At 38.6% G+C, this 18625-nt stretch overlaps 1 protein-coding gene across 7 annotated transcripts in view; it reads left to right on the plus strand.

The window, feature by feature from the left end:
* The window catches only part of BTD (biotinidase), a 43145-nt gene that overhangs the window by 4495 nt on the left and 20025 nt on the right, over nucleotides 1–18625 (plus strand). For 6 of the 7 annotated variants that reach the window (XM_050938449.1, XM_050938450.1, XM_050938453.1 and 3 more), the window contains exons 2-4: nucleotides 5686–5921; nucleotides 6995–7144; nucleotides 9560–13580. In XM_050938449.1, coding sequence (XP_050794406.1) covers nucleotides 5703–5921; nucleotides 6995–7144; nucleotides 9560–10741 — 1551 coding nt within the window. In that variant the 5' untranslated portion in view covers nucleotides 5686–5702 and the 3' untranslated portion in view covers nucleotides 10742–13580. Of the gene's footprint in view, nucleotides 1–5685; nucleotides 5922–6994; nucleotides 7145–9559; nucleotides 13581–18625 lie in introns of those variants that run through there. The other variant, XM_050938454.1, reaches the window with a different exon arrangement.

Here is an 18625-nt window from a genome sequence, read left to right on the forward strand (position 1 = left end):
AGCCTGGGGCTTTCCTAGGCCAGAGCTCCCCAGCTCCTCTAGCCCTCCCCCAGCCCTGCTCCACTCCACTCCCAGTACCCTGCTCAGCTCCTAACAGCCAGGCCCTTCTCTCTCTACAAGCAGAGAAAGTCCTGAGCTTCTTGCTGTCCTGGCGTTCTTATAAGGCCCAGTTAGTCTGTTTGTGGCATGGCCCCAGCTGTAGCCACTTCCCCCAATCAGCCGGGGCTTTGCTGCCTTCCCCAGCCCTCTGCAGTGCTTTTCCAACTCCTTAGGGCAGGAATGGGTGACCACCCCACTATAACAAGTAATACCACTTTTTTTTGTGCTGTTCAATAATTTTATAAAACATAGTAAAGTTATGCATATTTTGGGATTCTGATGACATCATAAGCCACCATGATATAGTTATATTTTCTGCATTTTTCTTCTCATTCATGGATATATGTATGTGGGTAATGGTATTGGGGTTCAAAGATTCCTGACCCTTCTGATTATAGTGAGATACACAAAATTGCTCACTACAGGTCAAACAGTTTATCCTCTTACTTATGATTCACAACAAAAGATTTCATTATTATAACAGCAACCAAAGTTAATGTGCATTTTACCACTTTAAATATAGTATGTCTTGCTACATAGTGGTCCTTAAGAAGGAGGTTTGCATGTAATGGAGACTTGTGTGACCATGAGCAAGTTACTTAATTGCTCTCTGCCTCAATTTCCTTCATGGCTAATATAAGGATATTACCAATTCACAAGGTTGTGAGACTATATTCATGTCTATAAATGTTTATAAAACTCTAATTTTGATTGAAGGCAATACAGAAATGCAAAGTATTAAGCAGAAGTAGTGGGAATATAGCTGAAGTGTACATTTATAATATTTTCCAATTAAACAGTTTATATTCTGAAAAATTTGCAATGTAGGATTTCATATTTACTGTCAGTGCCTTGCATGTCAAATCTGCTCCGTTTGCAAGTCAAAAAGTGATTTTTCTAAAATATGCAGCAAATTCATTCTGGCATCTGAAAATCCAAGCTCAGCTCTTTTCATCACCAGTAATAAAAAAAGTTTAGTTAGACTTTGGGTGACAATTTTGTTAATGAACTACTAAGGCTGCACTACATCTCCGTCTTAAACAGCAGTTTTAGCTCTGAAGGCATGTCAAGAGTAGAAAAGTTGGTTCTGTTAGGAAAGAAGTATGACTCACATGTATTGAATAAAATGGTGCCATTTTACAGTTACTTCACTGTAAAAGGCAAAGGTCCAATTTTTTTCCTCCTCCTTTATATCTTGTGTAGCCATTTACACCTTTGCAAAGTGAATGTTAAATGCTACCACTGCTGTAATAGATAGGAGAGTTCCGATTTGGCAGCGTTTTGCATCCACTCTGTAAAGATTCAGATTGCTGCAGAAGGCAGCAGAGAATTACATCCATTATTTGCTTTATGACCTATTGTCTGTGCTATTTTTTTCATAATTTTGAAATTAAGGCAAACAGATCTTCTATTTACTGAGTATTTCTCTCTATATGCATAGATTTAGGTTTTCTGTATTCTTTTAAAGAGAATAAAAATTTGATCACAATATGCAAAAATTTGTAGCCAGTTTAATTACTGTGCATTTCTTTTAAAAAATGATTTTATAAAAGTGAATCTCTCCAAAACATCTACTAGGAATAAGGTCAAAGCTTTGCTATGTTTTTATTGTGCTTTATGTAATTTAGGGAAACATAGCTATATCCTTTTAAATAGTTATCATTGGGGATATTGACAACCTTAAACCTAGCAGTTAACAGAGAAAGAACTACATTTTTAGCTTTTAATAACATGTAATGATATACAAATATGGCTCAAATTAAATTGAAGGTTTCTATGAACTTTACATGTTACCAAAGTGGTGCTGCAGGATTAGAAAGGGCTGGTCTACACTGCGGGGGAGGCAGAGGAATCGATCTAAGATACGCAAATTCGACTTCAGCTATGCTTTTCACGTAGCAGAAGTATCTTACATTGATTTACCTCTCGTCCTCACGGTGCGGGATCAACGTCCGCGGCTCCTCCTGTCGACTCCGCTACCGCCGTTCACGCTGGTGGAGTTCCGGAGTCGACGGGAGTGCGTTCGGAGATCGATATATTGCGTCTAGATGAGATGCGATATCGATCCCCGAGAAATCAGTCGCTACCCGCCAATACGGTGCGTAGTCTAGACATACCCTTAAGACAGCGTAGGTGTGCTCTTAGTTATGCTGATCAGAAGACTTGTGAAAGCTTTTTAATGTGGAAAACATGTAATTTATAGTAGTAACACTCCAGGTTTAACTCCGATATATCACTTACCAAATTCCCGTAAAATGGATTTCCCAAGATTTCCATTTTTAATCCATAGAAATCGATCTAGCTGCCATGTAGACAAAAAGCAAGGACAGCACAGTGCTAAGTGGGTGTTTTTCATTCTGGAATTTAAGAAATTTGATATTTTAAATTAATCAATTTGGACACACTGATTCTGGTAAGATATTGAATGTAATTAACATTTTCAAATTAAAATGTTATTTGAAATTACTGTAATATCTCTTGCAGCATATTAATTATTCTTACAATAATTTCTTACCTTATAGTTTGTGCCAGTACTTGTAAACCAAATTTGCCTCACTAATGTCCTCCTGAATACTACACATTAAATTGTAGCTAGTTTGCAGCAACAATTTATTCACCTCAATTACAAAACACTTCCAACGCTGAATTTGTATACAGAGAAACAAATAAATTTGACCTGTGTTCATGCAGAAATGTTTAATAGGATAAATGAAGTGTATTCTAAGCAAAATGAAAACATTCCTGAAGAAAAGTGATTTGATGTAATTTCTCAAAAGGACCTTCATGAAGTCTTGTGTCTCTTAAAACAAAATGTTCAACATACACGAATGTACAGGGATAAAATCTTTCTGTAATTATATGCACTTCTGTAGTGCTTTCCACACAAACATCTCTAGGTGTTTTACAAACATTAATAGAGATGGAACAAATAAATCACAAAACTTACGTGACCACGTTTGCTCTTTTCCTGTTCATCAATTGTCCATAAACAAGAAAATTCTCAATTTTTTATTAACTGAAGTTAATTACAACATGAAAGGGCCATGAATAAGGTTGAACAAATTTCATATTGAAACAAATTTCATATTTGAATGACAGTTCAGTTTTTTCAGTAGCTCTCATCATTAATGAATATAGCTTCACAACACTCTTTTAAAGTACATCAGTATTACAAAGGGAATTGAGACAAAAGGATCAAATTCTTATAGCCGTTGGAGGTTACTGTATATTACTAAATTCTAATCTCATTTTCACTAGTATAAGAGAAGTGTGGGGCTCCATTCAAAACTTGTTTAATCAATTTACTTCAGTGGGCTTAGTGGATTAGACTATTTTTTTTTGAATGCTACACAGGAAGTCTGTGGCAGAGCTGAAAAAATCAAAGTGATCAGAAACTATATTTTCAGTTACTTGGAAAAAATTCACTACAATTCTGTATTTTCCCAACAATGCATTTTTAAAAGCATTCTCATTTTGTTCTAGTAAATGATCCTGATTTATATGTTGCTTACAGTATAATAGTAGGATTCAAACACACTTTTGCTGAAGTGAATGGCAAAACTCTTAGGGAGAACAAGATTAGGCCCTTCATATTAAAGTTTTCAGGCTTGATTTAAGCTGAGAACCAACCTGGAAGTTTTAGCACTTCATTAGTGGTCCTTGGAGAAAAGGCACTGCGCGCTTGTGCAAAGTATTTGTTGGCTTGATAAAGGATTACTATGAGAGAGACAAGGTGAGTGAGGTAACATCTTTTATTGGACCAGCTTATGTGGTGAGCAAGGCAAGGTTTCAAGCCACACAGAAGAAGAGCTCTATGTCTTCTCTCTCTCCTTACCTCTCTACTATCCTGAGACCGACACAGCTACAACTACACTCCATAGAAAGGACTGCTATGTCAGACTTCATTGTTATCAAAGTAAAATATGAAGATTTGAGAAATACGTTTTAGTTATAAATGAAAACAGGCTATAATCTAAGCATTGCTGGTGACTGTTGGCTTTACACTCTCTAGTTCATGGCATATTAGGGAAACAGCAGCAGCACCCTCCCCCAGGATTCTGAAGCATCTTTTGGAGAGTTTGCCATATTAATTTTCTTTTGAAATGAGGTGGCTTTTATTTCAGCTAGCAGTTGTGTGTCTGATAGGAACCAGCTATCTTCATTGTGTGTCTGATAGGAACCAGCTATCTTCAGCAATGGGTTTGGGTCCCATGGTGCTGGGATGTTTATAATGTGGTAGAAAGTTTCACCATTGAACTGAAGAATATCCAGTGAAAAAACATGATAAAGAGATGCCAGTAATCAATTGTATAATACCCATTGTCCAAGTGGCCCTCCTGCATCCCAATAAAGCTTAAAAAAGTTCACTGCTCAATCCCAAATATCACTAACAATGCCAGAAACATGATGGCAACCAGACCATATTGTATTTATTAAGTTTAACATATGAAGAGACAAATATGACTCATATACTGTTTTTCATGTTAAAAGCATTGGAGAGAGATTAACTAGTTAATTACTCTCCTACCTCACGGGGTGCTGTAGGGATTAAGTGTTTTCATTACATTATAGATGAGAAGATAGCCAGAAAGGTGAAGTGGCTTGCCCAAGGCCATATTTCAGGTTAGTGGCAGACTCACATTAGAACTCGGCTCTGAGAGAGTCCCAGTTCCTATGTGCATTTTTCCATGCTATGCTGCCTGCCAGCCTTGGGGTCAGTAGGTGTGACAGACACACTAGAGAACATACATTACTGAGAGAACTCAGAATATAGGTACACTTGGGTTGCATTCCACTTCTGTTGTGGGTATGATGTAGGAGTTTGACAGGAAGATAAAGATGTCATAAAAGAAAAGAATGAGCTCAGTGGTTTGCAGTCACAAGTTACTAATTGGGGTTTTACTTACTTTGCTGTAATACCTTCAAATTGCTACTAGCAAATATTTTAGCACCTAGAACATCAAAACTGTATTTTTCCCCTTGGGGGAAACAGGAGGAAAGACACTTTATTTGAGAATACCGAGAGTAGAGATAAAAAACGTATGTAGTGTTTTTATGGGCAGCATATTTCTTTTTATGCCTGTAATAAAAGCAGTAATATCAGTCTGAGCTACAGTCAGCATTTTTCCTAGCAGTTTATGAAAGAGTTCACTGAATCAAATGAGATTTGGTCTACATACATTATGTACTTTTAAAAAAATTGTGCAGGGTGATTATATAAATCCTCAGTCTGATTCTTCAGGAATTATCTGTTCCTTTGTTCATGAACCTAGCCCTGTAAATGCAATGATAGTTGCACTGAGAGTTGGGTTGGAAACTGAGTAAGGAAATTACTGCAGACATAAATGCAGTGGAAATGAACATGGTACTTTTGAACTGTCACCTGAAACAGATTAATGTGAATTTTAGAAGCAACAAATTTATCCAGGAACATCAGGGAGGGGCAGGACCAGACCCTTTAGGTCCAGTATTGCTGCAAGTCTGAATTTAGCTGTCACTATTAATAAATCACAGCTAAGAACGTGAAAGTTTTAAACTGGTATGATTTGTTGTTCAGATGATTTGGTCTTGTCTGTTTCACTCTAGATTTATTGACAAAGGTCATGTTGGAAGCCTGCTGTATGGTTTTTCTTCTCCTTTTCTGCTATCAAGTTGCCTCAGCAGAAATTCACAGAGAAGGACATTATGTTGCTGCTGTGTATGAACATCGACCCATACTGAGTCCTAACCCAGCAACCCTGACTGATCGACGCTCTGCATTAGAGTTGATGAGCAGAAACCTATATATATATGAAGAGCAAGTAATAGCTGCAGCCAAACAGGTCAGAAAATATGTCCACAACTTAGTGGCCATCTTAAGTTGTATCTAACGTGTTCTAATTATTGAGAACAATCTTTTCAAACTCGGATGCCTAAAGTTAGCCAACTAAACCTATATATTAAGTATATTTAGGCACTTAAACAAGTGGCCTGGTTTTTGGAGATCCTGAACAGCCAGCAATTCTTATTAACTTCAGCGGCTCTGAAAATGAGGCCACTCATGAAGGTGCTTAACTTCAAGTACTCAAGTTTTGGGGAAAAAAGACAATTATTAAATAAAAATGGAAGAGAGACATTTTTCTATAAGAATCTAGGACCTACCTGATCCCTTAATCAAAGAATCCTCTTAAGGGAGGAGTGTCATAACAACAACTCTTCTCTTTCCTAGATCTTCATTCAAACACCCCACAGAACATTACTCCTTTCCTTCACTTCTTTCTTTTCCGACACCTCCTTTCCTTCACTTCTTTCTTCTCCGACACCTGTGCATGTGGGTGCACACACAGCTAGAGTGGAATCGACATGAGCAAACACTTGAAAAAGAATGGAAGTTCCCAACAGTTTGTTTTGTTAGATAGAAACAGAGGCCCAGGCTCTTGTACTAAAAGGGGTGCAGTCCTAGAAAGATTGCATAAATCTTCTCTGGTACACCCTGTGGAGCCATGACACAACCATCCTGAGTGTGAGCCAAGAGAACACACACAATCACCTTTTTAATATGTGCACAATCTGCTGTGAATGGTGCCTTATTTTGGTAACTTATGGGTAGAGCTTACGTTATGGGCAGAGTTTGAATGAGTACTGCCATTTTTTTCTTAATTTGACCTGTGTCCACAATGTAACGTGCCTGCTGATGTATAGGTTAATGTACATTTTAAAGTAAATAATTTAAAATGCTTTCTACAATGCTACCTAAAAAGGCAAGAAATGCTCGCTCTATGGTCAACCTAACACACTCAAGCTACCCTTACTTTTGTTTGTATGGCACCTCACTACCAAAAGACGTCCCATTTTGCTTTCCTTGTTAGCATTGGATCATTTTTGGCTACAAGGTATGTGTTTGTTTTGCTTACAGGGGGCACAGATCATTGTATTTCCTGAAGATGGAATCCATGGCTTCAACTTCACTAGAGAGACCATTTACCCCTATTTGGAGTTTGTTCCACGTCCCCAGTCTGTGAAGTGGAATCCATGCAGAGAGCCACATTTGTTCAGCGATACAGAGGTATAGGTTTTTAAATCGCCTACTGTGGAAGTGTAGTGAACAACAGAGGATTTATATTCCAGGTGGAGAACAAACAGCAGGAGCTCTTAAAAATATAATTAGCCCTAGTTTAAAGAAGTAACCAAGAAAATATTTCATAAGGACCAGACTGTTCTCAGTCACTCCCCATTTACCCTGGAGTAGCTGTGTTACCTTAAAGAATTATTCTGAATTTATACCAGCGTAACTAAGATCAGTATGTGGCCTTAAGTAAGCAAAACTGATTCCACATAGACAGTTCGTGAAAATTGTTACTGTGGCCTCTGGGTTTCTAAAGCAGCAAACTGTGAAACTTTGGTATCAGTGTTTAATAGGACACGTTAATAATGGTTTGTTTTTTATTCCGACTAAAACAATAGTCATATGTAAGAGATGCATCGAGAGTTTCCCTCTAGAGTAGACACTCTCATTATTTATGGTTTTACTGAAAGCAGTTAACACACTAGATTAAACATTCCTTCACCCCTGTTTTTTAAAACTAAAGAACATTATCAGAATCACCAGAAATAGCTCCAAAATACTCAGATTTGCATACAACAGATGGTTTGATTAACATGACTGGTTACATAACCAAATATAGAGTTAAAACCTGCTGATCATATTCACACAAGTGACTACAGTGGGCCACAATCCTTGGTATAATGCCACTGAAATTAATGCTGTTAGACCAAAGATAAAGCTGACCAGTGATTTCAGTGGGACTACTCTGTTGGTAAAGGGAGCAGGATTTGGCCCACAGTTTAGATCGGTAAGTGGATTTCCTGACTCACACAAGAATCTCAAATTGTTCTGAAACTGGTTTTATTAATAAAGATCAATTTCAAACTAATATAAAAATAGTATCTTCCCACTCAGCTAGTCCACTTCTTGTATGAATACAGAGTTGTATCTGCCAACTTGAGTTAACGCAAGTATGTTTTAGCTGCTTTTGACTTCTGTTAGCCCTGACGGAATCAACACAACAGAGAGAGAGCATGAGTCAGCGCATGTGTGCTGTGTTCTATTCTGGCATGTGCAACAGAATTACTAACTATGCTCCAGTTGAACCACCAAATTCTGCCTTCAGTTACTCTTGTGCAACCACAAAGAACTAATAGGGTTGCACAGGTATTAATGAGGCAGAATTTGAAGACCTGGTGAATTTACAGGTATAACCGAGCGCATAATTTGCCCCACAAAATCTTTATTACTGGTGATACATGCAAGATGGAAAGAACCTAGCTTGACTTTCAGATCCCATGTTGAGTTTGCAGGGCTAGAAAACTTAAAAAAAACCTTACAGACTGGGCAAACTTGAGATGAAGTCATTGAAATACACGTATGGGAACAAAAGATGTTTTTCTTTAAATATAAAATTATATTTAAAGATAATGCCTAATAGGGCCTATTGTCTTCAAGGAGAGGAACAAAGCAAGCTAAAAACGTAGCTCACTCTATTCCCAGCCATTATATTACTCATGTCATCAAACACAACTTTAGTGCAATAGGTAAACTTTTGACTGGTATTTTACTGAAGTTTAGTGTTCAGAAAAAAGATTAATATAAATAATCCAAATATAACTAAGCTGTAAGGATACATCTGTTTACCCCAAAATGGCCAATAAAAGACTTACAGCCGAGAAGGAAACCTTTTCCTATGAGCATCACTACCAAGTATTTCCTTGGAACAAACTGGATGAAATTAAGGGCATTTATTTAAAATTTTTCATGGCCGAAATAAAAATCTCAGTAATAGTTTTAGTTTTTATTGCTCTGTCATTTTTCCATAATTAAAAACTAAGAACCACCAGTTCATTCCACTGCTGCCCTACGTTCAGATTTGTGTTCTTCAGTTGCTTATAGTGTTCTGTTATTTTGGGTCTGATGAGCCACAACACGATCTCCAACTGCACCAGCAAGCAATTGCAGATGCAGATCCTCATAATTATGCTTCTCATAGCTGAGTGCACCCACAAATCAGTTACACTGTCAAGGAAGTGCTTTCATTGGGCCCTCATTATTTGCCGACATAATTGCACCCACAAAACTGGAGGACATTTCTGAAAAATAAGGCCCTTAAAGTAAGAGACTGTTTTTTTCTTTTCAATGACTAAATACTGTGAATAAAACCCCATTTAAGTGTTTCTAAATTGTTTTGGACATCATGAGACATTCAAGTCAGAAATAATATGCCTTTTCTATAGAAAGGACCTGCCCCAATTAGTCAACAATTTCACCAAACACTTATATTTAATTTTTCCACAAATGCTGAAATCTTAATATTTTTGCAAATGCAGAGTGAATAATCTCAAGAGGTTTGAAATACACCATGTTTGATAAAATAAGAAATATCCGCACATTGTGAAATGCTTACGTATTCCTAAACTGTTTCTCCAGGTTCTTCAGCGACTGAGCTGTATGGCACTGAGGAGCAAAATGTTCCTAGTGGCAAACATGGGAGCTAAGCAGCCCTGTGAGTATAATGATCCTCTCTGCCCTCCTGATGGGAGATACCACTTTAATACTGATGTGGTATTCAACGCCAATGGAACTCTGGTGGCCAGATACCGCAAACAAAACCTGTATTTTGAATATGCTTTCAATACGACTCCAGAGGTTGATCATGTGCTTTTTGATACACCTTTTGCTGGCAAGTTTGGCATGTTCACTTGCTTTGATATACTCTTCTATGAGCCTGCGGTAAGCCTTATCAAGAAATACAATGTGAAGCAGGTTGTGTATCCAACTGCATGGATGAACCAGCTCCCACTCCTGTCTGCTGTAGAATTTCAACAAGCTTTTGCAACTGCTTTTAATATCAATGTTTTGGCAGCTAATATCCACCACCCTACATTGGGTATGACAGGTAGTGGCATATACACACCATTAAAGTCTTTCATCTACCATGACATGGAAAGTCGTGATGGCAAACTTATCGTAGCAGAGATCTCCGTGATGCCACCAGAGCATGAACCCCATCTGGAGAGCAATGCAGGACCCGGGAAGGGCATTGAATACCCCCACAACAATTTTGCAAGCCTTCCCATAGATGATCACGTTTGCAATAAGGAACAAAAGGCCCACTGCTGGGTAGCAGAAAAGGAAGACAAAGAAGTCCCTCTGATATTTTACAGGGAGATGATGTATGACAATTTCACTCTGGTTCCTGTATGGGGAACGAAAGGGGAGCTCCAGGTTTGTGCCAACACCCTCTGTTGTTATTTAAGTTACCAGAGACCTACTATAACTGATGAATTGTATGCTTTGGGTGTCTTTGATGGGCTTCATACAGTCCATGGCACATACTATGTTCAGGTTTGTGCCTTAGTGAAGTGTGGTGGCCTCAGCTATAGCACCTGTGGGCAGGAGGTCACAGATGCCACTGCTTTGATAGATTTTCAGCTGCGGGGAAATTTTAGTACTTCCTATATCTTTCCTCTACTGCTTATGTCTGGTATGAAGCTAGACTTCACTGATCACTTGGGTTGGAAAAACAACTACTACTTCATGAGCAAAAGTGGACCATCCTCTGGTTTAGTGACAGCTGCTTTGTATGGACGATGGTATGAGAGGGACTAATGCAGATTTGACCAGAAATCAAGTGCCAAAATTTCAAGCTAGGCTCCTAAAATAAATGGCCTTTTCAGAGGTGCTGAACACCCGCACCGTTTAGGACTTCAATTATGTATGCTTAGAACATGACTATTATTAGTCTTCCAAGTTTGATCATATTGACCAAAGTGCCCAAGACTGTAATGAACTCCCCCAGGAACTAAGAACCATCAAAAATCTCACCACCTTCTGCTCCAAGTGGAAGTCCCATTTCTTTCACCTTGCCTTCTCCAACAAACATAGCAGTTTGTGGGCATGTATGTGTATTTTATATTAATTTATTACCATTATAAATTCCAAAATAGAACAGTCCATCTACATACATACACAAATCCCTGTGGGAGAGGATGTGACAGATGTTAGTCAGGATGCTTCATATACTACAGTGATGAGCACAGCATAGGAACTTATATAGAAGAGAACCAAATCTAGAACATTCCTTAGTATAATGGGAAATAAACTCTGATATGCTATACAATGCGCCATGCTAGAAGAAGTCTTCTTGTATTTTCTCAAATATGTGGGCTATACTGACATCAATTTGGAAACATTTGCCAATTTTTCCAAACTTCTCTGGGAATGTTCATTACTTAAAAAAAAAGATTAAATTTAGGAATTAAACTAAACATTTCTGAATATCTCAATCAATCAGTTTTCATCACCTTTAAGAGTGAGAAAAGCTACATTTTGTGTGTCAAGCAACTACGAATCCTGAGCAGTTTTAAAATGTAATAAAATCAAATTGAGGGAGGTATCCCTGCTCAGACCTGCCAAATTTCCCAAGGTAACTGCACCTCTGACCCCTGCATAGCCTCCTTGAGAGCACACCACTATTAGGTTTCAGGCCTCTAGCCATCATGTTTCTCAGAGCGGAACCCAGCAATGCTCTTCCTCCTGACCAGGGACTCAGGCTGCAGCCTCTTGTAATTCACTGTGATTAGCTCAGTAAGTCTGACTAATTCAGCACCTGCAGTCCTGTTCTCTCAGGGGCAATGACAGGGTTAACCAGTGACCAGCCAACTTTCATAAAACAGGCTTGTTTATTCAAAACACAAGCACTAAGGAGAAAAAAACAATAAGCAACTTATATGCAGGTGCAGCAAATGAGGTAGTCCATGGGGGTCTCCATGTAGAAGATGGATAGGACTGAAGTATTCCAGGCCCTTTCTACAAGGCCTGTCTCTCGGTCAGTTTCATGTCAATTCTTAGCTTGAATGCCAGTTACTTATCTCCTTAGGTCAGGGTGTTTACTTTATACTTTCTCAGAAGTCCTTTATGTCCTTAGGCTTCTTGAATCAGGCCAAGCCAGAGCAAGTGATCTCCCCAGGGGATGAAACTGCCAGAGACGTGTTACCTGCATTAGGGACGTGCATTAATTACCCCTCGATGGTTTTAGTCCCTGTCAGAAGAATCATTTAGCTCTCCCACTGAGCCAGAAATTCAATAATTAGCCAGACCATAAAGATACACTTAAAATCAGTACAAATCTTTGAATAGTCTCAGTGTCCATAGCTTATCAAATGCCCACAACAGGGACACTTGTTAAAACCATCATGAAGATGTTAAAACCTTCAGAGATTGATGTTTCAGATCCCTAGCATATCTCGTTTGTTTGTTTAAACTGTTCATAGATCTAAAACCTGACTTCACTCTGTCATGTTTGTTCAGGAATAAATAAGAGCTTTGCCTGTCTCTAGCACCTGACCAGTAAGGGAAATTCACTTAGTTGTCCTTATTGGCTTGAATCTTGAGATAATTAGGAAATCTTGTTTAATTCAATTCATTCTCAATTGCCTAGAGAATAAAACTCCACACACTTCACCATTTGAGAGCCAACTTGTGAATTTTTTTTATTTCTCTTGCCTAAATTTGCACAGCAGCTCATTTGGTACTTCCATTCAAGCTTTAATGGAGAAAAATGGTGAGAATGTAAGATGGCTACTCTTTTTTAAAAGACTATTTAATGACACTGCATTGCTACTAATATAGCTGGAAGCACCCATTAGACTGCATATTGTTAAGACTACAGTCTTTATAATGACGTACCCAAGTGCTTCAAGGATTTCTCTCTCAGCCAGGGTTTGAAATTGCTAAGCCTAGACTGTCAGCAGCTCCCTTCTGCATCACATAAAATGAACCAGAATACAAAAAGCTTGAACCACTTCGGTTTAGTCGCTGTCGGACCCAGAATGCTAGGAGATTGTTTTGAGAGTCTGCACTCTCGTCTCAAAGTAGTTAATTCATATCTTCATGAAGGTACAGTCTTTATCTTCTTCTCTCTCACGTCACAGTAATATTTTAAAGGTCAGTTCTGAAGCCAAAAAGTACCTCAGTGGAAGGATTTTTGTCCTTTACTGCTCCTGTCACATACAGAAAGGGAGCCTCAAATTTGCTTTCTAAATCATCATCAGCAACATCAGGCCGTTACATAAACTGCAAAGGGACGGGATGCTCTTTCCTAGACCGAAATTTTAGACTAGGATTTTCATCATCCTCTCCCCCTCAGGCATGGAGAGAGCCGTAGTTCAGATGACTGGCATGGGTGTTGTTACTATTCAGTTCCCCCTGCCAAAGGAGAGAACCTGATACTACCCCAAGCAATGGAAAAAAACATTTGGTCCCATAGTAGAGAGTTCGAGATTAGGAAAGCCCAGCTCATCATTATATTATTATTTACAGAGTTAAATTTAGAATAATTATTTCAAATAAATATACAGTATCTTGTATTTAAATGTTTGAAAGTTGGTTGCTCTTACAGTTAGAAGATCTGCTGTCAATTTCTTTAATAAATTGGCTTTACATTTTTTATATGTGGTTAAGAATTATTCCATGATATTTAAGACCTTTGTTGTCAGCTTGTAAAAGACCAGCCCTGTTTAATGAATTCCTTTTCTGTCTGATTTTGCACAAAATACTGACTGTAGATTAACATTATTTTTGAATCCTGACTTGATATCATTATTGCCCAATTGTAGCATGTATTTCTGGAACACAACTTATAGGATCAGACAGTTAAAGCAACATGATGTCAATAGAGAGGAATACAAGGGGGAAGTATCACTAGTTGGAATAGCTATTATTTGGGAATTTAAATGAATCATGTAAGGCAAAGGTTTAAAAAACTAGAATAAAATAGAGAGATAGCAGGTAAGCTTAGTGGTGCTGCTTAGTCATTCAAAGATGCAGTCGTTAATCAAGGCAGGCACAAGGAGCATAGAAAAAATGTATCCAGTTTTGAACTCACTTTCTATTTTAATATTTATTAGCTTGTGTCTTTTGATATTAAAATAGATATTCCTCAGCTTAAACCCAGACCTTTGGGGCAGGGACAGAATGGGAGAAGAAAGGTTGGATGGCTAATTAAATATATATGAGACTCTCTTTTGGATTACTGGTTCAAATCCAGCCAAAACTGATAGTGGGTAAAACTTGTTGCCATCCACGTTTGTGTGATGACAATATGTGAAATGAGTTGGTCTTAAATGTAATGGCAGATGTCCATATCACAAAACCCACCACATCTCCTGCACTCTTGTAGCCAGCTACAGCAGACCAACAGCAGAAAAAGTGGTTCTTACATGTAAGCACCTTCTTAGCTCTTAAAATAAAAAAATAAATATAGTCCTGATAGTTCAGGGTTAAGGCAGACTAGTGGGAATGCTTGCACAGCCATTCCCAGTCTTGTTCCAGATTTACAGAGGAAAAGGGCACACAAGTTGCTAGGTCTGTCAAATTTTAATAGAGCTAAGACTCACTTCATGCAGAATTGCATGTTTAGACTTTAACACGTAACTCACCAAGCCAACCAAGGACTCTGATTGTCAATGTAGGAGCCCATGACCTCCAGCATTGTCAAAAATTATCTATGATTATGCATAGGAAGTTAGACTTACCACAGCTGCACACATAAGAGCAATCCTTTGTGCATTCTCCGTTTCAGCTACAATGTCATCCCCCCTTCCACTTCCCCATTGATTAATAGAGAGGTTGAACCCAGGAAAAGAAATCCTCTCCCAATAAAGAAACTTTGATAACACAATGCTACCACTGTTCTGCCAAAAACACTAGTTCTAAAGAACTGTTTCAATGTAATTTTTTCTATGGCTGGAACAAGAAATTTGTGTTTTGCTGCATTATTGCATTATACATTCCATCCAAACTGCTAGAGTTTCTGGGATAAGACAGGCAGGGTATTTACATTTGAAAATAATTATTGGGCTGATGAATTTGAGAACAAGAGAAATACCTGAAAAGCTGGTATTTCATGGTGGTTGACTTTTGCAACAGGTTCATGATGACTTTGGAAGACAATATTTTCTCATTATTAATGTGATCAGAATATCAAAATAATATGGCAGCACTGTTCAGCTTCTTCCCACAGGTTCCCAGTTCCACCCTTCACAGCTACCTAGGAGCTGGCATAAAGGAAAAGACCACTGGGCCATTAAAATCCATAGCCAGCCTGACAGTATAGTTTGGCCATTCCTTTATGCCTACATTTGCAGTGCTATCCCATTACTTATATTACAGTAGCACTCAAAAATGTGTTTAGTGTTGTATAAACAAAAGGCAAATCCCTACTCTGAAAAACTTATGGGTTACCTCCCCCCATTAAATTCACATAGAAAAGGTAGGTGAAAGGGGACAATATAAAACAAAGTGGTCAAGGCTGTGTTTGGACATATTTTGGTAGTTTTCTGTCTATATAGATGTGTTTTATAACTATTCCCAGGTACTTAGCCATTAACTGGCTAATTTCTGAAGTTGGTCTTGTAGAGAATTCGAAGGCAGGAAGGTAATGAGCTTGGTGGCTCTGCTCAGGAAGAATCTTCCAGGCTACACATTAGGCACAGAACAAAGTGCAGAGGTAAGTTATATGAGATGCAGACAGAGGGCATCATGGCTGGCATCTGTGCCAGAGCAGTGTTTGTGTTGAGTAGACAGAGAAAAGGTTGGATCCTAGCAAGATTGTAGTGTAAGCAGAAGCAAGATTTGGAAACAGCCCAGATGTGAAGGGGAAAGGAAAAAGGAGTCTGCCGAGACTCATACTCATGTTACCTGGGTTCCTATACTGCCAGAGTCATTCATAAATCTCCAATTTGGCCATGGCCATAGCTACCCATGACAAGGGACAAAAGTCAAAGGAGGAGAGCCAAGATTTCTCAAAAATGACTTAATTTTGGGTCCTGAACATGAGACACTTTGAAAGAGCCTAATTTTTAGAAAAAAGCACCCATCCTCTGGAAATCAGGCCTGATCTAAAATTGGGGACCCCAAAATAGTAGCACTTACCATATCGAGTCAGTTTTGAAAAGCTTAGAATAAACTTCACCAAAAATCACAGTGTTTTGTATTTTTGGGTGCAAATTCCACATATGGTGTAATTATAGCAAAGAGGCTTTGACCTTGGCAAACAAAGCCCAAGCCAGAGACAACTACTGTAAACCCATTCTGGTTCCTCACCTTTTAGTTTGATTTTTTTTTTTTTTTTTTTTTTTTTTTTACACGCAAGAAAAAAACCCTCATGACTTCTTGGGGAATAAAAACTCACCCAGAGTTCAGCCTCTGGTCATTTGTGTTGGTGCACTGTAGTTAAACTTTGTGATTTTTGGTAATTTTTGTTCAGCTCTTACCAGAGGTGGGTGTACAGCTATAGGCAAAAGTCTCAAGTCATGAGTTTTAAAAATGATGGCACTTAAGATAAAAATCTAGCTTCATAATTTTAATGAAGGGATGATAAGAGTTACGGAGATAATCCGCACAAGCAGAACGCTCAGAGGTACAGCGTAACCAGGAAATAATACCTTTGTTAAAGGATGTCGGAGTGTTGTGAGAGAATTTAAATTCTATTGAAACAATTCTGAGTTTTGAAGTAAAATATTTTGGGTGGAGGGAAGAGGAAGACAGAGAAAAAAAAACAAAGGGCCTGATCTTAAACCATACCCACGGGAACAGATTTATTGATTTTAATGAGATTACGCATGTAAAGATTGTGTTGTACAGTCCACACACAATCTATGGGTGACAATTTCGTTTGTCAAATGCAGCATAACTCTAAAGCAGTGGTTCCCAAAGTGGGGTTCGCAGAACGTTGCAGGGGGTTCGCCAGAAAATTTTCATTAATGGCACCAGAGGACCCCAGGCAGCAGGTGGGACTCGGTTACAGGGCAGACAGGGAGAGCAGGCCAGGGCAGTTTAGGCTGGCAGCCCTGAGCCCTGCCTCTGTTAGCCCAAGCCCCAGGAAGAGCAGGGCTGGGCAGTTGGGGCTGGCAGCCTGAGTCCTGTCCCCATCAGCGGTTCCGGAATTCCAAGAGCTATGCAGAGCAAAGCAAGTGCATCCATCACACTGAGGAAATTTAAATTTAAATCCCTGGAAATATTCATTTTAGGAGAGGATTCATGAGATTTCACAATTTAGTGAAAGGGGTGAACGGGCTGCTAAAGTTTGGGAACCACTGTTCTAAAGTCAAAGTTCCCCTGAGCCCATGGCTTATTAGGCTGCCGTGGTTAAGGCATATCATTCTGTTCCCTCTTCTTAGCAAGGCGAATGTATTTGAGCAGCTGAATGGTCCATTGATAAAAACAGAATTCAGACTAGCCTTAGTGATAATCCGAGAAGGCTTCTTGGGTAAAGCGTGTTGTAATAATCATGTACCAGTAATGTGTACATTGAGAAATTATACTAGCAAGACACAGCATGCAATGTTCTCTTCTGGAAAGAATTGCTTAATTTGTGACAGGGTATGCCAGGGCTGAGCCCCAGCACCTCTAGGCTTGGCAGTTCATAGCCCTGGCACCTCTGGGCTTGCCACATCAGTTATGAAAGTAAAAAAAAAAAAATTCTTAAACCCTGGCTCCTCATTCATTACAAATTAAGCATTTAATTTAAAAGTCTCCTTGCAGACTATGAACTTTGGAAATAAGTTTGACTCAAACATAATTTTGTCTTGAGAAAAGTCCTGATAAAAACAGTCTTAAAATATGTTAATGGCTATTATAGAGAGGCCTGTGATCAACGGTTCTCCACATCCACTGAAGGCAGGACAAGAAGTAATGGTCTTAATCTGCAAGTAGGGAGATTTAGGTTAGATATCAGGAAAAACTTTCTAACTATATGGGTAGTTAAGGAGCCAGTGAGAGTCTAGGTTTACTTGGCCCTGTCTCATCACAGGTGGCTGGGCTGGATGACTTCTCAAGGTCCCTTTCAGCCGTACATTTCTGTGACTCTAGAAGTTTGAAAAAGAGCATCCACAGGCAGGCTATATAATCTGTATATACAAATGTGGAACCGTCTATTTCATGCCATTTCAATGAGTCGTTAACCATAGCAACCTATTCTTTAAACATATTTGCATGCTGTTTTTTTTTTTAAACACACTTTTTGGAATAAGACCATATTCTTGTAAACAGTGGGCTTGATTTGATGCTCATGTATACTAACGCACCCATAAAGCCCTTTTACATGATCAGAGTGGTTAAAAGGGGCCTTTGTGAAAATGACAATTAGGCCAGATGGGTGCAACTCAAAAAAATCTGTGGACCCATTAACAGTTGGCTACAGCAGGTCAAGTTATACTGGGAGTTTAACACTGGAAAACATAATTGCGACTATACAATTAACTGTTACTATTCAAGGAAGTTTGCTATCATCGTGGACAGTTCTCTGAAAATATCTGCTCAATGTGCAGCGACGGTCAAAAAAAGCTCACAGACTGTTAGGAGCTATTAGGAAAGGGATAGATAAGACAGAAAAATGACACTATATAAATACATGGAATGCCCACACCATGAATACTGCATACAGTTCTGATAACCCCATCTCAAAACAGATATATTAGAATTTTAAAAAAT

Source organism: Gopherus flavomarginatus, chromosome 2 (assembly GCF_025201925.1).
Source record: "Gopherus flavomarginatus isolate rGopFla2 chromosome 2, rGopFla2.mat.asm, whole genome shotgun sequence".
NCBI lineage: Eukaryota > Metazoa > Chordata > Testudines > Testudinidae > Gopherus > Gopherus flavomarginatus.